Source organism: Bombina bombina, chromosome 5, assembly GCF_027579735.1.
Source record: "Bombina bombina isolate aBomBom1 chromosome 5, aBomBom1.pri, whole genome shotgun sequence".
NCBI classification, from domain to species: Eukaryota; Metazoa; Chordata; class Amphibia; order Anura; family Bombinatoridae; genus Bombina; species Bombina bombina.
In genome coordinates, this window is record NC_069503.1 from 400,450,684 (window position 1) to 400,475,572 (window position 24,889).

Below are 24,889 nucleotides of genomic sequence, written 5' to 3' on the forward strand. Positions count from 1 at the left end.
GAGGTGCGCTGAGGGGAATGCATAGGAGAATAAAAAGGAGAATTGTGATAGTGCTTGATAAATCTTGCTCGTAGAGTTGCAATGTCGATATCGCTAAAATTACATTCTCTAACTAATTAGTGCGTGTAATTCTTCCACTATAATTACTTATAATTACTTTACGTGCAGGAGGGTTACATAACAAAGTATGGCAATAAATATATACATAAGACTAACAAATACCTCTAGTTTAAAGGGACACTGAACCCAAATTTTTTCTTTTGTGATTCAGATAGAGCATGCAATTTTAAGCAACTTTCTAATTTACCCCTATTATCAATTTTTCTTCATTCTCTTGGTATCTTTATTTGAAATGCAAGAATGTAAGTTTAGATGCCGGCCATTTTTGGTGAATAACCTGGGTTATTCTTGCTGATTGGTGGATAAATTCATCCACCGTTAAAAAAAAGTGCTGTCCAGAGTTCTGAACCAAAAAAAGAAGCTTCGGTGCCTTCTTTTTCAAATAAAGATATGAAGTGAACGAAGAAAAATTGATAATAGGAGTAAATTAGAAAGTTGCTTAAAATTGCCTGATCTATCTGAATCACAAAAGAAAAAATTTGGGTTCAGTGTCCCTTTAATTCTCACAGCACTAGGCATCTATGCCAAGCCCACACCTCAGGCAGATTTTTACAATGTGTGACAGATTCTTGGGACAATAATACCATGGAACAGGAGGCCAAAATTGGCATTGTCCTAGGAAAATATCTTATTTAGAAAATAATAATTTAAAGGACCAGTCAATAAAGCAGATTCGCTAAATCAACAAATGCATGATAAAAAGACAATGCAATAGCACTTAGTCTAAACTTCAAATATGTATTGGATTTTTTTCTAACAAATTTTAAAGTTATGTACATTTCCAATCCCCCTGTACCATATGACAGCAATAAGCCAGTCACAAATGCTTACACGTACCATGTGACAGCCATCAGCCAGTCACAAATGCATATACGTTTATTCTGTGAATTCTTGCACATGCTCAGTAGGAGTTGGTGACTCAAAAAGTGTAAATATAAAAAGACTGCACTTTTTTTTTTAATAGATGTAAATTGGAAAGTTGTTTATAATTCCCTGCTCTATCTGAATTATTAAAGTTTTAATTTGACCTGAGTGTCCCTCAGCCATTCTAATGAAACATTTTTTTTGTTAGTGCAGGTCATTTTAATTACTAGCGACCTAGCAACTCTGTGTGTTTAACCTCTGCAAAAGGGTTTGGGAGCCGCAGAGAACTGATGGTGTCAAGCAAAAACCATAAATAAGCCAATCAGCAGCAGCCTTTGCAGCTACCAATGCTGATTAGCTCACCAGCTGTTTTTGCTCTGGACCAGCAGTATAAATTAGAGCATGTAATTCCCCCCCCCCCCCCCTCACCACCACTATAATGGCTTAAATGACAGAACATACAATAGTCTGTGGCTGAAATATTTTTGTGTTTTTGAGAATAGGAGAGAGATTGCCATTTTAAATACATTTTCTTAGAGAATGATTAAAATTAAGGTCTGTGTGCAGTAATTCCCATGTGAGTCATTTTGTTGTATATGGTCGTCTTTGGCAACAGTTCATAAGACTGTCCTAAATAATGTGTTTGCGCATCACAAGCTGTGCTGTGCTATTGAACTAAATAGATTCAGGGAAGCTATCTGCTTTGTAAATTTGTCAATCAGCTAAAAGGGCTGCAAGTAAATCCCAAAAGCAGATAACATGATAGAAATGTTAAAAGAATTTGTATTGTTTAAAAAGATAGATAATCCCTTTATTACCCATTCACCAGTTATATTATTAGTTATAGTAATACACTTTTTACCTCTGTGACTACCTTGTATCTAAGCATCTTCTGACAGCCCCCTGATCACATTACTTTATATTTATTATCTATTGACTTGCATTTAATCAAATGAGTGCAGTGTCATTCACAACCCAGGGGCGTGAGCACAGATATTAAAGGGACAGTCAAGTCCAAAAAAAATGCTCATGTTTCAAATAGGGCATGTAATTTTAAACAACTTTCCAATTTACTTTTATCACCAATTTTGCTTTGTACTCTAGATATTCTTAGTTGAAAGCTAAACCTAGGAAGGCTCATATGATAATTTCTAAACCCTTGTCCACCTCTTATCACATGCTTTTGTATTTGCTTTTCACAACAGGGGAAAGCTAGTTCATGTAAACCATATAGATAACATTGTGATCACGCCCGGGGATTGTGGCAGACACTGCACTAATTGGCTAAAATGAAAGTCAATAGATAATAAATAAAATGTCATGTGATCAGGGGGCTGTCAGAATATGCTTAGATAGAAGTTAATCACAGAGGTAAAAAGTATATTAATATAACTGTTGGTTATGCAAAACTGGGTAATGGGTAATAAAGGGATTATCTATCTTTTAAAACAACAAAAATTCTGGTGTTGACTGTCCCTTTAACCCCTTAAGGACAAGGACATTTTTTAATTTCTTTCCCTTAAAGGACCAGTCAACACAGTAGATTTGCATGATCAACAAATGCAAGATAACAAGACAATGCAATAGCACTTAGTCTGAACTTCAAATGAGTAGTAGATTTTTTTTCTGACAATTTTAAAAGTGATGTCTTTTTCCACTCCCCCTGTACCATGTGACAGCCATCAGCCATTCACAAATGCATACACGTACCATGTGATAGCCATCAGCCATTCACAAATGCATACACGCTTATTCTTGCACATGCTCAGTAGGAGCTGGTGACTCAAAAAGTTTAAATATAAAAAGAATGTGCACATTTTGTTAATGGACGTAAATTGGAAATTTGTTTAAAATGGCATGCTCTATCTGAATAATGAAAGTTTAATTTTGATTGAGTGTCCCTTTAAGGACCAGGGCTATTTTTACATTTCTGCGTTGTTTGTGTTTAGCTGTAATTTTCCTCTTACTCATTTACAGTGATTGCAAGTGGCTAACGGTTGATGTGGTTGGCCTGTATTCGGAAATATATGCTATCACAATTTAGCAACTACCACAAGGATTTGATTAAATTTGTGGTGGAGGCCCTTGTGTTTCTCCTGACCCATAATTATTTTAAATTTGAACACACTTTCTATCTCCAAAGACGTGGGACAGCAATGGGGGCAAAATTTGCTCCATCATACGCCAACCATTTTATGGGTTGGTGGGAGCTGTCCCACGTCTTTGGAGATAGAAACCCATTCAAGGAGAAGATCAGGTCATATAAGAGGTTCATAGACAACCTTTTGTTTATTTGGGTAGGTGAGGATACAGAGATACAAGACTTCTTGACTTACCTCAATTCTAATGAGGTAGGCCTCGAGTTCACTGCACAAATTGAAGTTAAAAATATACCATACCTGGATGTGGAACTAAGGGGTGACATAGAGAGTGGGAGAGTTCTCACCACTCTTTATCGGAAACCCATAACTTCCAATTCCTTACTACATGCGAGGAGTAACCATCCCTGTCACACAGGGTTTGGGGTGGCCAAGGGGCAGTTCATGCGGATTAAGCGGAACTGCTCCTTGGAAGAGGACTTCACAAGGGAAAGTGAGGTTCTAAAGAGCCTTCTAATAGAGAGAGGCTATTCAGCCAAAACCATCAATAGAGCCCACCTTGAGGTCAGCAGAATGAATAGAGAACAAATGATAATGGGTATAAAAAGTAATAAGAGACAGGCTTATGATCCATGTAGGCCAACATTGGTCACAACCTTTAGTCCGCAATTTAATGATATCATTAAGATCATTAACAAGCACTTACCAATTCTTTCAGCAGAAGACAGTCTAAAGGACTATATTTCTAAGGGCTGTAATTTTGTGCCGAAGAGAGCAAGCACTATAGGAAACATGGTGGCACCAAGTGTATTGAAGGACAGGACGAGGGCTGCCAGTAGCTGGCTGAGTGTAAAAGGACACTTTAAATGCCACTTTTCTAAATGCATTGCCTGCCAACACTGTAAAATGACGTCCACTTTTCAATCAAAAACGACCAATCGGGTATTTGACCTAGCCAGCTGTACCAACTGTAGAACCACCTTTGTGGTTTACTTAGTGGAGTGCTCAACGTGCAACGGACAATATGTCGGTTGCACGACGAGGGAGGCCCACTCTAGGATCAGGGAACACCTAAATGACATCTCTCACAATGTAGAAAGCTCCGGTCTCTCACAACATTTTATAGCGGTCCATGGGGGTGATGTAAGGTCACTCTCATGGCAGGTTATCGAGTGTGTTTGGAATCCCCCTAGGGGAGGGGACAGAACAGCATGTTTGATGCTACGTGAAGCCTTCTGGATATTTAAATTAAGAACCAGGAGACCACAGGGCTTCAACATTGAGGGGGATGTCATACATTTTTGGAAAAAATAATAAATGTGTCAACTATAAAAACCTTATAAAAACCTTAGATATTCAGGAATAGAGACAAATCAACAACTGCTTTCTTATATGCAAGGTAGTTGAGCATCTATAAATTATAAATTATATGCCACATAGTGGTAGAATATTAGGAATGATACATAGGGACATGACTAGGGGAGGATATTAAAATGAAAAGGATTTGTCTTTTTACTTACATTCCCACTAAGCTTATGTAATATTCCTGACATGTTCTAATAGGATTACATATATATTTTTACAGATGCACAATATTTGTAGATGTTACCAAGCATTAAGTTTGTTGCCAGCAAATATTCGGGTTGATAATGCTATTTAAGTTAATATAACTGGATAGGGGTACCTAATGGGTTAAAATCTGGGAGACTAAGCACGAATAGGAAGACAGGTGCAGGTATTTAAGGACAGGAAGTAGGGATAGCCAGTTATATCCATGACTAAGGAATAACCAAAACATGTAGGATTAACTGGTTCCTGAACATGTATCTACCTGCTTTTCATTGTTTTTAAGCTCTTTGCCACAAAATTATTTTTTGGTGTGTGTGTGTACTTTTTGGATTTTATTTATCTTTTGGACGATTAAAACACAAGCCTTTTATGCATTGCAGTGTTTCTCTTGACTTTTTATGCTCATTTACTGTACCCACACATATTATATACTGTTTTTCTCGCCATTAAATGGACTTTCTAAAGATACCATTATTTTCATTATATCTTATAATTTACTATAAAGAAAATATAAAATATGAGGAAAAAATGGAAAAAAACACACTTTTTCTAACTTTGATTTATGGACACCTACTCAGTAAATTGATGTTTTTATATATATTTTTTATCCAACCATCTTATCAGTTAACAGCTGTTTTATTGTAATTTATTTTGTGATTAAGATTGTATTTTGTTCTGGTTTTTAACCACAATTGTATTGTTTTTTTTATATAGATATATGCATATTTTATTGTTAATTTTAAGTGGATCCACTTTTGTATCTTGTTTGTATATTTTAGCTATAAGTAGCTTATAAAATATTGTATATACCCCTATAGAATTTCAATATATTTTTTATTTAAATAATCTTGTCACTACTAGTGTCTTAGCCTTTTAGGAGGCGCTCGGTGTATTTATTTTTAGCACTACATTCACCTTTTTGGGGGCGCTGGTACCCACAATACTAGGAGCTACAGACACAAGGTTGGGCGCTGTCAGATTTTAACAGATTAAATGGACTTTCTAAAGATACCATTATTTTCATCATATCTTATAATTTACTATAAAGAAAATATAAAATATGAAGAAAAAATGAAAAAAAAAACACACTTTTTCTAACTTTGACCCCCAAAATCTGTTACTCATCTACAACCACACATGCTAAATAGTTTCTAAATTTTGTCCTCAGTTTAGAAATACCCAATATTTACATGTTCTTTGTGTTTTTTGCAAGTTATAGGGCAATAAATACAAGTAGCACTTTGCTATTTCCAAACCACTTTTTTTCAAAATGAGCGCTAGTTACATTGGAACCCTGATATCTTTCAGGAATCCCTGAATATCCCTTGACATGTATATATTTTTTTTTAGAAGACAACCCAAAGTATTGATATAGGCCCATTTTGGTAAATTTCATGCCACCATTTCACCGCTTAATGAGATCAAATAAAAAAAATTGTTCGTTTTTTCACAAACTTTAGGCTTCTCACTGAAATTATTTACAAACAGCTTGTGCAATTATGGCACAAATGGTTGTAAATGCTTCTCTGGGATCCCCTTTGTTCAGAAATAGCAGACATATATGGCTTTGGCGTTGCTTTTTAGTAATTAGAAGGCCGCTAAATACCGCTGCGCATCACCCGTGTATTATATCTAGCCGTGAAGGGGTTAATTAGGTAGCTTGTAGGGAGCTTGCAGGGTTAATTTTAGCTTTAATGTAGAGATCAGCCTCCCACCCTGATCCCTCCCAAACAGCTCTCTTCCCTCCCCCAACCCACAATTGTCCCTGCCATCTTAAGTACTGGCAGAAAGTCTGCCAGTACTAAAATAAAAGGTATTTTTTAAAAATAAAAAAAATATATCTTTTTTTAGCATATTTACATATGTTGATGTGTAGGATCCCCCCTTAGCCCCCAACCTCCCTGATCCCCCCCCCCCCAAACAGCTCTCTAACCCTCCCCTCTATTGGTAGCCATATTGGGTACTGGCAGCTGTCTGATCGCTTCCATCCGCTTTAAACCCCTTAATGTCGTACAGGGTACGTCGCTGGTCTTTAAAGACCAGTTTGTGTGTGACGTACCCTGTACGACATGAGTCATTAAGGGGTTAATATAACAATATTGGTTGTGCAAAGCTGGATAGTAAAGGCAATAACAATTTTAGTGTTGACTGTCCCTTTAAGATCAGATGTAAAGGAAATGCTTTACAAAAGCTGAATATTTTTGGGAGAGCTAGTTCATGTGGGCCATATAGATAACATTGTGCCAACGCCCATGGGTTGTTGCAGACACTGCACTAATTGGTTAAAATGCAAGTCAATAGATAATAAATAAAAAGTCATGTGATCAGGGGGCTGTCAGAAGAAGCTTACATACAAGGTAATAACAGAGGTAAAAAGTGTATTAATATAACAGTGTTGGTTGTGCAAAACTGGGGAATGGGTAATAAAGGGATTATCTAGCTTTTAAAACAACAAAAATTCTGGTGTTGACTGTCCCTTTAATATAACAATGTTGGTTGTACAAAGCTGGATAGTAAAGGCATTATCTATCTTTTTAAACAATAACATTTTTGGAGTAGACTGTCCCTTTAACTAGCTTCTCTCCCTGTAAACTATTTAGAACAACTTTCCATGGAATCTATAAAAACCCATAATATAACGGAATAAATGTTCCACAGAAAAGACTTTAGTGAACACAACTATTAAACTCTCATTTCTAAACTGTTTATGTTATCTGTCTTTTCAAATGCAGGGAAGTGGGGGGGGGGGGGGTCTGTCTGCTCTTCTTGTTTTCTAAGCCCTTTTCACTGGGTGTCCCAGTCAAACCTCATCAACAGAGCTAAACTGGGAGCTTCTTAGTAAGTTTTTAAAAGGTTTTATAGTGTATTTTTAGATCAGTATCTGTGCATATTCTTCTTTATAGTAGTGTCTATTACATGCAATTATATTGAAATTGGTATAAACTGTCCCTTTAACTATTTTTTTAACATACAAAATAAGTATAAAGTTACTTTATCCACTAGATTTTTCTTTGCATAAATGTTTTGTAGATGACTTCTGTTATGAAATGTGCTTTGATCTTTGTTGAAGCGATACCTAGGTAGGTGTTGCAGGAAATTTTGCTGCCATATAGTTATCTTGCAAAATAATAATATTCTTGCAAAACTGCTGTCATATAGTGCTCCAGACATGTGTATGCTCAAGAGCTTATGACCCTGCTTTTCAACAAAAGATACTGAAAGAACAAAGACAATTTGATAATAGGAGTAAATTAGATAGTTGTTTACAATTGAATGCTCTATCTGAATCATGAAAGAAAAATGTTGTGTTTCATGCCCATTTAACTTTAAGTTAAAATGGTTTTTGGATTATGCTTGGGTTTTAGCTGTGTGTTTCAATCAGTTCAGTAGGTAGTTTTCCATCTAAAAGGGGAGGAGAGTCCACGGCTTCATTCATTACTGTTGGGAATTAAAAACCTGGCCACCAGGGAGAGGCAAAGGCACCCCAGCCAAAGACTTAAATACCTCCCCCACTTCCCTCATCCCCCAGTCATTCTTTACCTTTCATCACAGGAGGATGGCAGAGGAGTGCCGGAGTTTCGGAGTAGTCTCTTATGGAGGGTAGTACTCTTCGCATTGGGACTGGAGTTTTAAGTAATCCTGTTAGCCTCTCAGTGAGAGCCTGGGCGAAAGTTAGAGTCCGGAGATGCAGGGAGAGTCTTTCTGTGAAACCATCCCGACTCATATTAACAGCTCCATAAGCAATCAGCGTTGACGAGTTTCGCTGCCTGCTTTCTTCACTCAAGTCCATGTCAGGAGCGAGGCTACTAACCTGTCACACTTGAAGGGTCGTGTTCCTGTTCCACGGTGTAGATTCTGGTAAGATCGTTTCATTTTTTATTAATAATGATAACATAGAAGACAGGGTCACAGTGTGGTGCCTTTTTATCTTTACAGATTATTGAACAGGGGGGGTTTATACATGATATTGTTTATTGTGTCATTGCTGCGTTATGTGCGAGATAAGGCTCTGGCAATGTGTGGAACTTTTAGGTTACTTGTGGAAATTTTGTGCGTCCATTTTTTGGCGCGTTTTTCCCTAGTGCAGGGGCGGTCCTGCAAGGCATTCCATGTGACTGGGTGTGGCTATCTATCCTCTCTGTTGATATGTGGCACAGGAGATCTAGCGGTTTCTGTAGTCCGGGTCCTAGGAGGTGGTAAGTGCCCCAGCCATTGGTGGTATAAAGGTGCCTTTTTTTTATAAATAAAGTTAGTCTACCCAAACGCACAAGCGATATAGGACTATGACGCGTTGGAGGGCTTTCCTTGCTTAACAAAGTCTCATTCCTGTGTTTATTGTGAGTAGGTTCTAGTAGATCAGCCTGCTCAACTATGTTATACATGCCTTGATAAAGTTACATCATCTACTGAGCCGTCCACCTCTGAGGGTTCTTCATCCCGGGACGTGCGTTCCCCACATTCATCTCCGATTGTACATGCAGCGCCCCGGGGTCCAACCGTTACTCCTTTGGGAGAGATTTGTTGGCCATCAGACTTTGCGGACCAACTGGAATCGGCTGGTTTTGAAAGTGATCCATGCCTTACCACGTTCTGCTAAGCGCAAGTGTAGGGTTTATCCATGCCGATGGCTGATCCAGAGACTCTATACGATGACGAGGTCCACTCCAACTCTTCGGAGGAGGCCTCTTCTGGGTCAGAGTCCATGTTATCTAAACCTCTGGCGATGGAGGAGCCTGGTTATAGGTTTAGGATGGAGAATCCGCGCTTTCTGCTACAGCAGGTGCTTGCTACACTGGAGGTTCCAGAACCTAAGATACCGGAGGAACCTGCGATTCCTAAGCTTGACAAGGTATACAAGGACAAGGTAGTGCCTCCGTCTTTCCCAGTTCCCATTAAAATGGCAAATAAAATTAAAAATAAATGGGAGCGATTATAGTCGTCCTTTTTCCCTTCTTCTTTTACAAAGTTGTTCCCCGTTGCGGACTCTCAGCTTGAGCTGTGGGGGACCATCCCTAAGGTGGATGGGGCCATTTCTACGCTTGCGAAGCGGACGACTATTCCCCTCGAGGATAGTTCGTTGTCTAACCGTAACATCAATCAGGAAATAATTATTCCTTCTTTGTGTCCAAACCCTTCTTCTTCAAAGGAGAGGTTACTTCATAACCTGGATGTGGTTTGTGCCTTGAAGTTTTATCTTCAGGCTACTAAGGATTTCAGACAGTCTACATCTCTTTTTGTGGTGTATTCTGGGAAGTGCAACGGGTAAAGGGCCTCTGCTACTTCTTTGCCTTTTTGGTTGAGGAGTATGATTTGCTTGACTTATGAGACAGCGGGACATAAGCCTCCTCAGAGGATCACTGCTCATTCAACTAGAGCTGTGGCTTCATCTTGGGCCTTCAAGAATGAGGCCTCTATGGAGCAAATTTGTAAGGCGGCTACCTGGTCCTCCTTACAGACTTTTACAAGTTTGACATTTTTTCTTCTGAGGAAGCTGTTTTTGGGAGAAAAGTTTTGCAGGCTGTGGTGCCCTCTGATTAGGGTCCGCCTTTTTACCCTCCCGGTTTCATTCAGTGTCCTCTAGAGCTTGGGTATGTGTTCCTAACAGTAATGAATGAAGCCGTGGACTCTCCTCCCCTTTAGATGGAAAACATAAATTATGCTTACCTGATCATTTCATTTCCATCAAGGGGAGGAGTCCCCACGGCTCCCGCCCGTATCTCCTATTGGGTTGACCTACATTTAATACTCTTCTGGCACCATTTATACCCTGATATTTCTACTTCTGTTGCTGGTTCCCTCGGCAGAATGACTGGGGGATGAGGGAAGTAGGGGGAGGTATTTAAGCCTTTGGCTGGGGTGTTTTTGCCTCCTCCTGGTGGCCAGGTTCTTAATTCCCAACATTAATGAATGAAGCCGTGGACTCTCCTCCCCTTGATGGAAAAAAAAATTATCAGGTAAGCATAATTTATGTTTTTTTTGTGCTACATCATGCATTAAAAATTAAAATAAAAGCCACATTAACGATGACATTTATAATCATACAGATTTTAAACCAAGATCATCATTCTACCCCACTCTGAAGAAAGGGAAATTTCTGGAATTATTTGAAAAATCAGTGAAAGATGATCTTTACAATCTGAAAAGTAAAAAGAAACAGAAATATAATCTTACAATAAAACAAAGTCAAATGATAAAAGATATAAAAATTAATCCTGATATTATCATTAAAGGAGCCGATAAGGGGGGAGGGTTGGTCATATTGGACACTATTGAATATTTAGAAGAAGCATATCGTCTTCTTGATGACAAAGAAACATATAAAAAATTTAGATTCAATCCTATAAGGAAAATAACTTAAGATCTAGATGAATTAATTCTTTATGCAAGAAAAGAGAAAATACTTAACGATAAAGAATTGCAATTCCTCAAAATAACACATCCAATCACCCCCATATTCTACTACCTTCCTAAAATCCATAAATCCATACAGAAACCGCCAGGTAGACCCATCATTTCCGGTATTAATTCATTAACATCTAACCTCTCGAAATATGTAGACCAATATCTCCAACCGTATGTTAGAAAATTACCTATGTATTTAAAAGATCCAACTGCATTTCTAAATGCCCTTAAAAGATATAATATGGCAAGAAAACTACCTACTAATGACATGTGATGTCAGTGCTCTATACACAAATATAACACACACTTTAGATTTAGAATCCGTGAAATTCTACCTGCATAAAGATGCTAATATGCTTATAAATCAGACTAATTTCCTATTACAATGTAATAATTATTTTAGCTTCAATTCTGAATACTTTCTCCAAATAAAAGGAACGGCAATAGGTACGAGGTTTGCGCCCAGTTACGTAAATCTCTTCATGGGGAGATTTGAACAAAACAACATTCTTGACTCAAACTGGGGCGCAAACCTCATACTTTTTAAACGCTATATTGATGACATGTTCTTCATCTGGACAGGGGGTGAAGAACTCCTTCAAATGTTCTTTGAAGATTTAAATAATAACCAATGGGGTATTTCTTTTACATATAAAAAGAGGTGGTAACATAACTAAACAGCTACTATTGACAGAAGCTGAACTAATTTTTAATTTTGCAACCCTAACCCCAAGGGGACTTAATGCAGAGCTGGATCTTAATCCTTTTAACTAAGGGTCTATGATTGTATGTATGTTTGTTTTTTATACATTTTTATATATTTTCTATTTTTAGTATTCTTTCACTTTTCATTTTACTTTTTATCTTTGTATTTATGAATTTGACAGTTCAACCTATCATAAAGTATTGGAATATTATTTAACGATCTTATTATATGGCCAGAGTGGGATTTGAATAATCACCTATACAAATACATAACTTCCAATACACAATTTTTTGTGAGTATATAGAATATTATATTATAAAATATACCTATGAGAGGTAAAAAGTCTCTTTAAAAATATCAAATTATACATGTTCACATTTTGAGTAACCTCTACAAGATACCTGTATGTCCTTTACAATATTCTATATAAGATACAGAAATAAGGGTTTGATAATGTATTAGTCACAATATAAAATCATAAAGAATACTCAGAATTTTTTTTCTTTTAAAAATGCATTTTATATATACATATAGTATGAAATGAATAATATACTATGTATATATTTTATATATACATATAGTATGAAATGAATAATATACATTGAAAAAAACAATGCGTATAATGGCCTGGTACAATAAAGACACAGATAATCCCTGAAAAGAGTTGAAGATCAAACTGAAAGATAAATAAATCTTTTATAAAGGTGATAACTGTGATTACATCGAACAGAAAATATATGTCCTTAAGAACTAATAATGAAGAAGGTTTCCCTTTAAGAACAAATTAGAAGCACTATGGGTAAGAGTATAAATGTTCCCGTATGAAGCCCACAAGTCATCTTGATAAAGGCAGACCATGCTGAAGCGCGTTGAAGTGACTTGCTGGAACTACGTTTGAATGTTCTGAAGAAACGTACTACACCTGAAAGAGAAAAAAGTTCTTTTACATTTGATGTGGATCAGAAACAACTCCGTACTACCGGCTTGTTGATTGGTCTAAGGAAACAGATGATCACATTACGTCATCACCAACAGTGAAGACGCCGAAACTCCCGCTACAAGCGTGGACGAAGGTAACGGCTTAATCGAGTCTGTCAGATAAAGTGATTATTAGAAGTTTTGACCAGCTCATAAGCCGAATAAACAAGACAGCCTACATTTATCTACACTATACTGACCGGTCAGTAGGACTTTAAGTTTAATAAACCTCCCTGCATTTGGATGTACTCTTTTAACCTGATGTGAGATGTGTTTGGTTTGTTATGGTTAAGTGAATGTAACACTACTCTGAGAATCAGGCACAAAAGCGATTCTGTTACAAGAAAAAGAATCTAAGGACTTGATAGTAAATACTAAGGATTTCAGGTCCTTACATTAAGAAATTCTGTGACAATCCCAGTACCAGATTTATTCCACAGACGCTAGTCAATGTTTAAGAACCCTATTTTTTGTTTTACACATTATTGCAACTATACATACCTCTGAGTATATGCACTAGATATGCTTTTAGATACCTTGTTGTAACTCTATACCGGCTCACACAAAGTATCCCTTTTTTAACCTTGTGCTTTTTATCTATAAACTAGTGTATTTCAAAGGTGATTTTAGACTCTTTAAGATTTAAAGTTTAATAGTGTTTTAGGTGTGGCCACACCATACTGTTTACAATATTGAGGCAATTAACTTTTAGATTTTATATATATATATATATATATATATATATATATATATATATATATATATATATATATATATTATATATTGCATACCTTGTATGTATTGATTTCTGCTTTGGAAACTGTGTTAGATTAATCTGCATATACTTTTTTAACTTTTATTTTATAGTAAAAATTATTTTTAAATGATTATGTGAATGTGTCAGATTATATGGAAAAAGATTTGTGTATAATAATCTATCTTCTCTATAAAGATTTATATAATAGTACACACCTCCTCAGCTCCCTTTGAGCGCCACTCTAATACGTGCTTTGTGATGCATTTCAAAATCAGTTGCCCTCTTCATCCCCCCAAAAAATTAAGGTACAGTAAATCAAACACTTTGCACTTTACTTCTATTATCTTTTTAAATTTGTACTCTTGGTATCCATTTTTGAAAAACATACTTCAGTAGCTTCAGGGGCAGCAGTACTTTACTGGGAGCTAGCTGCTGATTGGTGGCAGGACATATATGCCTCTTGTCATTGGCTCACCAGATGTGGTAAGCTAGCTCCCAGGAGTGCATTGCTGCTCCTTCAACAAAGGATTCCAAAATAATAAGCAATTTAGATAATAGTAAGTAAAAAGTTTAAAATTGTATGTTCTCTCTGAATCATGAAATACGAATTTGTATCCTTTTAAATTATGCTTGTTTTCTCTATTTCAACTGGTCAGGTCCAAGTATGCATGGATCATTCACAGCTCTAAACAACAAGGGATTATTGATTTGTATTGAATTTATAATAAAAGGGACATTGTGCACTAGATTTTTTTTTTGTATAAACATTTTGTAGCTGATTCATTTATATAGTCTATTGTCTAAAAATGTATAGTTTTGCTTATTTTTAAATAACATTGTGCTGATTTTCAGACTCCTTACCAAGCCCCAGAGTTTTAAATGTATACTGATGTCTAGAGAGTGCAGCTTGCTCCTGTTTTTGTAATGGGTCTTTTCATATGCAGGGGAGGGGGGGTCTGCAGTTACTGCTTTACCGGCCCCTTTCACTGGGTGTCCTAGTCTAACCTCATCAACAGTGCTACACTGGGAGCTTCTAAGTACATTTGTAAATGGTTTTATACTGGATTTTTAGATTAGTATGTTTCTTTATAGTATTGTCTGTTACATGCAGTTATATGAAAATTGGTGTATACTGTCCCTTTAAAGATTTGAATAACATAACAGCTGGTGTTCTTCATGCCATAGAACTATCCCTCAAAATGTGACACCCTAGGTACTGGCCATATTTGACTACAACATAATATATTCTTGGTTTAACTCCTTTGTGGTGGATTAAAGGATTGTGATCGACCCTGTCGTTTACATCTCTCACAACATTAGTGAAAGTATGTTTTTTTGCAATACTATGATTATACTTTTAGCACCAGTTTCCTAAGTATTTGAGCATGCATGAGACATATAAGAGTGTAGATGAGGAAAGTGACAGTGAATATTGACTCTTTTCCCTTATCCAATATGGCTGCTTAATGCCAAGTGCACACACAGGCTACATGGAACCATAACGTGTAATGGTTATTTCATTGGACAGAGCTCTACAGTATAGATACAGTATAGATACAAATTGATATTCTAATTCAATGATTCAACACCTAATATGCAACATATTAACATTTCATTACTCCAGTTGTAACATAATGAAGCAGCAGTATTTATGTCTCATGGACTATGGTCTATGAAATAAAGATTCATGTGAAAATTTACAGAAAATTATTATAATCTGCTTTAGTACCATAGTACATACAGTAATAGTTCTAAGTATCCTTGCTATGCATAAGAACAGTGATTATTAGAACCTACTTTTTGAGTGTAATAATACTATTAAAATGATCATGCAGCATTTCCCCAGCACACAGCTCCTGTCTTGGATAGTGTATGGTTATTAGCCAATATGATGTAGCAACGAAACCCACATTTTTTTCTTTAATGATTCAGATAGAGCATGCAATTTTAACCAACTTTCTAATATACTCCTATTATCACATTTTCTTTGTTCCTTTACTATCTTTATTTGAAAAGCAGGAATGTAAATCTTAGGAGTCGGGACATTTTTGGTTCATAGAGCAAGCTATTATGCTATTGTTCGTTCCTAGGATGAGTGCTTCTCTTTTTATTTATTTTTTGGTTCAGCACCTGGGTTATGCTTGTTTATTGGTTTTCTAAATGTAGCCACCACTAAGCAAGTGCTATCTAGGGTTCTGAACCAAAAATGGTCCGGCTCCTAAGCATTATATTCCTGCCTTTCAAATATAGATAGCAAGAGAATGAAGAAAAATCTATAATAGGAGTAAATTACGAATTTGTTAAAATTGTATGCTCTATCTGAATCAGAAACACAAAATGGGTTTAGCATCCCTTTAACTTTAGAGAACAGTATGCAGATTTGCTGTTGGTCACTTTCAGAACTATTTTGGGAACTCAAATGGTATTTGCATAACTGAAACAGAATTGTTAATACTAGTAATAAAACAAACAGTAGCTTAATTTCATTTTATTTCCAGAATATATTAACAAAAAGTGATTTAATGATGGATAATATTGTTTTATATATATATATATATATATACACACACAGTATATACACACATATATTGTGGGCAGCTTTGTGGGTGGAGCAGAAGCTGAAGAGGTGGAGCTGCAGGTGTGTCATCGTTGGGGTTGTGCATATTGTGGGCAGCTTTGTGGGTGGAGCAGAAGCTGAAGAGGTGGAGCTGCAGGTGTGTCATCGTTGGGGTTGTGCATATTGTGGGCTGGTCATGGGCAGAGTTGGGTGGACCATAAGAAAAGCAAAAAAGAAAATGCTTTAATGAAGCATCTTACTATTGCTTGCATCCATCTATGTGTTAACATTAGCTCCATAGCAGCAATGTACTACTGGAAGCTAACAGAGCACATCTAGTGAGCAAATGTCAAGAGGCATATGTGTGTAGCCACCACTCACCAGCTATTTCCCATTACTTCATTGCAGGTCCTGAGTCTGCTTAGGTCAGTTGCAATGCTGTGGCGGGTACTGTCCCCCAGCATAATGGCATTGCCTAGGCTCCCCACAGCTCCGCCTGAACCTGCCCACAAAACACCCAGACCCCACCGATGACACAAAACACCGTCCATTCCCCTCTCCACAGCCCCACCCACAAAAACTTAGGTGGTCCTCTGGCAAGTGCCCCCCCCACACACTATAAGTAAATCCTGGAGTGAGACTAGTATGCTTTTCATCAAATTATACCAAAAGAAGGAAGTCAATTATATAATATACATACATTAAAAAGGCTATTCAAATTGAACCATGAAAGTTTACATTTTGACATTGCTTAATGTATTCATATAATGAAGTCAATTTATCTTTTTTTCCCTATTCTGCAAACATTTTAAACCTCTTTACAATAAGATCTATGCTCTTTCAGCTGCTGACTCAGTTCAGTCACCATTATTTAATTGTTTTCCTTTTTTATCACCAGCTGTCAGAAATGATAGGAACAAAAAGAAGAAAGAACCTGTGAAACAAGACTGCAGTGAAAACTATGAAATGACAGCAGAGCTTGATGACCTTGCAGAGAAGATCAGAAAAGCTCATCAAGAAACCTTCCCTTCTCTATGTCAGCTGGGTAAATACACTACGGTGAGTCTGCTAATCAGTTATTAATCTTATAAGAAGTGGGTCCCAGGTCACAGTGTTGTCCTTCAGAGTTTTTATGTCACCTCACTATACTCCTCTTCCCGATATTGGCAACTTGGAGTGTTGCTGTTGCCTGCAAATAATCTAATTTTCTGTTAATAATTTTATTAACTCATTGGTCTTGATTTATCAAGCCTTTCTCTTCCTTCTCTTGTGCGAACCTGCAGTCAGGATTTATCAAGAACCTGCAGTCAGGATTTATCAAGAACCTGCAGTCAGGATTTATCAAGAACCTGCAGTCAGGATTTATCAAGCAGAGGTCATCAGACCGCTGCTTCCCTACACTGTTCTCCACCTCTTAGCTGAAGAATTTCAATCTCCCCGGTCTCGCCCCAACAGGGGAGATTGACAGCTCCTGCCCACGCGTGATTGGCTCTGCCCAAGCAGGGGGCGGGGTTGCACGTGAGCACAAAGGAGTGCTCGCATTCAATGTTAAATTCTGTCAGCGGATTGCTGCCCATCAGAGGAGAACTCAGGCGGACAGGGGCAAATATGTCCGCCCCTGTCCACCATGGATTGATAAATGTGTGTGTTTTAGGTAAGCTAAACTGGGTATGTAGGCTTATTTTGCTAATATAATGACTGTGGTTAGTGGTGTTTATTCAAGTAACAAGTCCTGACTGGACAAATGGTTGGTTGAGCTCTTAAAAAAAACAACATAACTTTTTTGTGCAATATTTTTTTTTTTAATACTTTTTATTGGATGGTGTTATGAGTGTAACTCAACTTTGTAATGTATTTTTATGTGTTTTGTTGACACTTTTTTGTTTGACGAAACAGTTAACCAGAGCTCTGAGGATGCGCTAACCCGACATGCTTTAACCTTGAATTGCACGCCACTCGTAATCTGGCCCAATATTGGGTAATCTCAGATCCAAATTAGTCATCAGAGATAGAAAATACACTGAAGTATTTCAGTATCAGTGTCATATACCTGCATTGCCCAAATACTTAAATATTAAGTAAACCAAGTTTTTTCTATTGAAGTTATATATATGTATTTGTATATATATATATATATGTGTATGTATATATATATATATATATATATATATATATATATATATATATATATATATATATATATATATATATATATACACACACACACAGGGAGTGCAGAATTATTAGGCAAGTTGTATTTTTGAGGATTAATTTTATTATTGAACAACAACCATGTTCTCAATGAACCCAAAAAACTCATTAATATCAAAGCTGAATAGTTTTGGAAGTAATTTTTAGTTTGTTTTTAGTTATAGTTATTTTAGGGGGATATCTGTGTGTGCAGGTGACTATTACTGTGCATAATTATTAGGCAACTTAACAAAAACAAATATATACCCATTTCAATTATTTATTTTTACCAGTGAAACAAATATAACATCTCAACATTCACAAATATACATTTCTGACATTCAAAAACAAAACAAAAACAAATCAGTGACCAATATAGCCACCTTTCTTTGCAACGATACTCAAAAGCCTGCCATCCATGGATTCTGTCAGTGTTTTGATCTGTTCACCATCAACATTGCGTGCAGCAGCAACCACAGCCTCCCAGACACTGTTCAGAGAGGTGTACTGTTTTCCCTCCTTGTAAATCTCACATTTGATGATGGACCACAGGTTCTCAATGGGGTTCAGATCAGGTGAACAAGGAGGCCATGTCATTAGATTTTCTTCTTTTATACCCTTTCTTGCCAGCCACGCTGTGGAGTACTTGGACGCGTGTGATGGAGCATTGTCCTGCATGAAAATCATGTTTTTCTTGAAGGATGCAGACTTCTTCCTGTACCACTGCTTGAAGAAGGTGTCTTCCAGAAACTGGCAGTAGGACTGGGAGTTGAGCTTGACTCCATCCTCAACCCGAAAAGGCCCCACAAGCTCATCTTTGATGATACCAGCCCAAACCAGTACTCCACCTCCACCTTGCTGGTGTCTGAGTCGGACTGGAGCTCTCTGCCCTTTACCAATCCAGCCACGGGCCCATCCATCTGGCCCATCAAGACTCACTCTCATTTCATCAGTCCATAAAACCTTAGAAAAATTAGTCTTGAGATATTTCTTGGCCCAGTCTTGACGTTTCAGCTTGTGTTTCTTGTTCAGTGGTGGTCGTCTTTCAGCCTTTCTTACCTTGGCCATGTCTCTGAGTATTGCACACCTTGTGCTTTTGGGCACTCCAGTGATGTTGCAGCTCTGAAATATGGCCAAACTGGTGGCAAGTGGCATCTTGGCAGCTGCACGCTTGACTTTTCTCAGTTCATGGGCAGTTATTTTGCGCCTTGGTTTTTCCACACGCTTCTTGCGACCCTGTTGACTATTTTGAATGAAACGCTTGATTGTTCGATGATCACGCTTCAGAAGCTTTGCAATTTTAAGAGTGCTGCATCCCTCTGCAAGATATCTCACTATTTTTGACTTTTCTGAGCCTGTCAAGTCCTTCTTTTGACCCATTTTGCCAAAGGAAAGGAAGTTGCCTAATTATGCACACCTGATATAGGGTGTTGATGTCATTAGACCACACCCCTTCTCATTACAGAGATGCACATCACCTAATATGCTTAATTGGTAGTAGGCTTTCGAGCCTATACAGCTTGGAGTAAGACAACATGCATAAAGAGGATGATGTGGTCAAAATACTCATTTGCCTAATAATTCTGCACTCCCTGTATGTATGTATATATATATATATATATATATATATATATATATATATATATATATATATATAATAATTCATTTATTTGAGATTCAGAGTTTCCAACGTTTCGGCCCCAACATGAGCCTCTATAGGTGAACCCTGGATTTTGATCAAATGAAAGTGTCCTGTCTGAGATGTGAAGAAATATATATAGATATATTTACATGCTTCGGTATGACTGCTAGGAAGTTGCAGTATCCGCCCACTCCTTTCTTGAAAGCCCTGAATAGCAAGATATGTTTTAGTATGTGTGGCTGACAGTGAGAGTGACTTAATAAGTATTATAGTTACTTTTGGTCACCCAGGACAAATTCTCCAGTCTTTGCTGTTTGTGAACATACTCATGTAGTTTAAACTTTTAACGCCGTTAGGGCGTTGTATTCCATCCGAATTTTGCTGGAATTTAGCGCCGAAGGACGGAATACAATGTCCAAACCGCTTGGCTTTCCTGAAGCCACTGGCGCTTCCATGATGGGATCGCGGTCTGGAGGGCGTGCCTAGCATCATAGGGATGCCCCCCTGACGTGATCCCATCATTGAAATCTCGTGATCACGTGCACGATTGCAAGATTTTAATTTGTTTATATCGGAACAGTTGTTCCGATGTAGACACGTTAAACCTGGCACAAAAGGGTTAAAGAGGCTGTATATGTTTCATAATGCGATTCTAGTATAATTAATAATGTATTATGTTTGAAAGACCAATGGTGTGTTTTGTTTATTTATGCTCATACATACTTTACTGTTTAATTACAGAGTAAGATTTATTTGCCATTTTCCAGTTTGCTTTAGAGTTTTCTCAGTTTGAATCAGGGGTCAAGTCCAGTGGGAACATTTTGACTTTTACTGTCCCTTTAAGTACAACAGCTCATGTATATTCTAGAGTATTAATTACACATTACCTTAAATACGAACCCCTAATACTTAAACTTGTAACCAAGAGTTTATCGAAGACAAAGCCTTTCTACTTCAGCAGTTGGCTCCGCCCCTCCTGAGGTCCACATCTTTATCAGTTTAGAAAGTATTTTTATGGTTATATATTGTATTTCAACTGATTTTCTCCATAAACTGCAAGATTTTGCAAACTGACAAAAAAATACATTTTCTTCTCATTTTTAATTAGCAATGTGTATTAAATACAATAATATAATAATAACATAGGTAATATAATCCTAATGTGTGTTAGTATTTTATTATTGCCAATGACAAGAAGAATATGTGTGTAGCCACCAATCACCAGCTATCTCCTAGTAGTGAATTGGTGCTCCTGAGCCTACCTAGGTATATTTTCAACAAAGGATACCAAGAGAACACACTAAAGCTGATAAAAGAAGTCAACTGAAAAACAAATCTCTTTACATTGCTGCGGTAAATGAATCACAACTTCCATGCCCCTACTAAATACTTTTTGAAAAACAAGCCTATGTCACAGAATATGATTCTTTTTCCTATAGTACTTATGCACATAATTGTTTGTTGAGGCTTAATATCATCCATATCTAAAAAAAAAGAAGCTGTTTTATTTTTACCACAATGGCATGTAAGCATGTGATCTACATTTTTCTTTTGCCTCTATAATGACTTATTTGTAATATGACAGAGTTGAAATATTAGCACAGCGCTGCTTGTGCATGAATCATAAAACTTAAAGGGACAGTATACAACAATATTAATTTAACTGCATGTAATAGACACTACTATAAAGAATAATATGCACAGATACTGATATAAAAATCCAGTGTAAAACCTTTAAACAAACTTACTTAGATGCTTCCAATTTAACACTGTTAATGAGATAAGCCTGGAACACCCACTGAAAGGGGCTGATAGCAGAACCTCCCCTGCATATGAAATGACCCATTATACAAACAGAAGCAGTCTGAAGTCTGTATACATCAGTATACATCTAAAGCTTTGGGGCGTGGTTAGGATTCTAAAAATCAGCATAATGTTATTTAAAAATAAGCAAAACTGTACATTTTTACAAAAACACACCCAGATAAGCTTTATAAATGGATCATCTACAAAACAATTATGCAAAGAACAATCTAGTGTATAATGTCCCTTTAAGATTCCATCTGTCTTGTTAGCAGACCCAGCTGTATATTTTAGCTGTGATTGTGGTAAGGCACCAACACACCAGAATACACAGGGTGACCTCCAACAGGAAACATAACACCTTGCCAAGCAAAGCTCTAAAGCAATAGATTTGGAAGATAGAGTTTGCCATTCTCATTTTGCAAGCTATAATACTCTCTGGGCTGCGCTCTGATACGTAAGCATGAGGTGTAATCAAGAATTTAAAAGCTTAAATTATTCACGTCAAACCCTAGTGAAATGTCAGCAGTGTGCTTCAGTTCCACTGCTACCAATGTGGAACATTATTTTGAAAGGGTAATAATTTATTTAAACAGGAAAAAAATGTGTCATTTGAAGGAGTACAGACATTCTACAGATTTCAGATGAAGACACAGATGAGATTGTGTAATCAAGACAATGAGCAATCTCTTAGGCTTGCATTTATCATTAATAACAAATCTTCTTATATTTTTAAAGGAAATAGATATTCCTGTGATTGTTAATTCTCAGAAAACAGTACAATTTAAGTTTATATAGAGCTTATTGTAGGTTTGCTGATACTGGAGAAACCTCTACGTGCCTTCTCAGTTGTCGCTGCTTATTTTTGCTTTTAGTCAAAACAATCAATGCAGACATGCTGTTAAATAACAGGAATTAATGTTGTGGCCAAGCATTTTCTTGCCTCTTGGGATCTACTCTGTTCTAGAAAGATGGCCTGATAAATATGAGGCTCGAGACATAACCAAGCACTTCTCTGTTTTTAACCCATGCTTTGCTATTGGCTCCTAGAATAAACAGAGCAGGGTCAGGGGAGAGGCCTTTAAAGGAACATTATAGCACACAATTCATGTGCAGCCACAGCTTAATTTTTAGAACAAGCTCCCCATGTACAATGGTTTCTGCTAGTAAAAGGGACATAAATGTCAAAATTAAATGTTCATGATTCAGGTAGAGCATTTAATTTTAAGAGATTTTTCTTCCATAATCAAATGCTGGTGATTGGTGGCTATACATACGTGCCGCTTTTCATTGACTCATCAAATGTGTACAGCTAGTTCCCAGTAGGGCATTACTGCTCTGGAGTACATTTTAACTATGTGTTTAACCCCGTTGTAGGAGTTAAACACCAGGGACTGGGAAATCAGACCGGCCCTGGAAATTTGTATGGCCCGCCCCGCCCCCTACGGCTCAGCCCCGCCCCCTACGGCTCAGATTTCACCAATTATTAAATTAGTTGATCACTACAATGTCATTATATAAATATATATATATATATATATATATATATATTACCCACACATAACACATTTATATATTATACATACACTGCATGCAAGCTTAAACCCTCAGCCCATTTGTTCAGTGACAGGCCACTATAGAACAACCTGTATGTACCAATACCGTAGGTTAAGACTACATTGCACAATACTGTATGCAACATATTTAATAAATTATGTACAGCTGGCTCAGCCGTTCACTACCCGTTCGGTTTACAGACCCACCAGCATAGATATCACCTTGGCTGCCAGAGAGGGCTGCTACCTCTTTAGCAGCCAAAAGATTAAAAACATAAACTAGTTGTACTAGGCGCATGTGGGCTTACCGCGCCTGTGGATCCCTACAGGATGCCCCGGTAATCACCTGTGACCTGCTCCGGCGGCGGCCTCTCATTCACAAATTAATTCAATCACTTCTCTTATCCTGCATGGACCCATCAGTCGGCCTACTGCACGCCCTGGTAATCACCTGCTTGTGTCCGGCGGGCGGCGGCCTCTCATTCACAAATTCAATCAATCAGGCAGCGGGACAGCGAGGGTTAACACGTCACACCGTCGCAGGGGTGGTTGCGTCTCTGGTCCGTGGAGAGCTCAGCTGATCATGTGGGGTGGGGGGGCGCACACGTAACAGGATAGTAACGTAGCGTAGCATGATGTCACCTCAGCAACACTCTCAGGCTGAGATGTGGGCGGCACATAGTGGGGAGGTTCTCACTATTTTGGGGCAAAGTTAAGTAACGGACAATGCGCTCCCTCACACTGTGCTGTGGCGCTGCTTGCTCCTCTCCATACAACCGGCCCACCAGCTGCCGGCCCACCGGGATTTTTCCCGGTATCCCGGCGGCCCAATCCGGCCCTGTTAAACACAGAGTTATATACAAGCAATAGTGCAATAATAAAATTATCTAACACATGTTAAATGCAGACATTAGAACCTTATAAATAAATACTCCTTGATGCATATAGAACATGTTTGCTCTTGAGTGACAGGTCTGTACACATAAATATCCCTTTAATAAACACTGTGTGTGTTTCTGATGTAGTATTATTTTTTTTTATTATTATTATTTATTTAATCTGAATGCACATACAGGCATCTGACTGCAGAGCAAACTGGGTAAAAAATCCACCAGGGAATTACCACAATAATACAGTATATCCCAAAACAGTAGCAAAAAACATAATTTATGTAAGAACTTACCTGATGAATTAATTTCTTTCATATTGGCAAGAGTCCATGAGCTAGTAACGTATGGGATATACAATCCTACCAGGAGGAGCAAAGTTTCCCAAACCTCAAAATGCCTATAAATACACCCCTCACCACACCCACAATTCAGTTTAATGAATAGCCAAGTAGTGGGGTGATAGAGAAAGAAGTAAAAAGCATTAACAAAGGAATCTGGAAATAATTGTGCTTTATACAAAAAAATCATAACCACCATAAAAAAAGGGTGGGCCTCATGGACTCTTTCCAATATGAAAGAAATTAATTTATCAGGTAAGTTCTTACATAAATTATGTTTTCTTTCATGTAATTGGCAAGAGTCCATGAGCTAGTGACGTATGGGATATCAAATACCCAAGATGTGGAACTCCACGCAAGAGTCACTAGAGACGGAGGGATAAAAATAAACAACAGCCATATGCTGAAAAATGTATCC

The 24,889-nt window shown here is 37.4% G+C and overlaps 1 protein-coding gene across 1 annotated transcript in view; it reads left to right on the plus strand.

Annotated features, from left to right (window-relative positions):
* RARB (retinoic acid receptor beta) overlaps positions 1 to 24,889 on the plus strand; it is a 443,986-nt gene that overhangs the window by 348,152 nt on the left and 70,945 nt on the right. Inside the window, exon 4 of the mRNA XM_053714235.1 lies at positions 16,951 to 17,111. Coding sequence (XP_053570210.1) covers positions 16,951 to 17,111 — 161 coding nt within the window. The remainder of the gene's footprint in view (positions 1 to 16,950; positions 17,112 to 24,889) is intronic.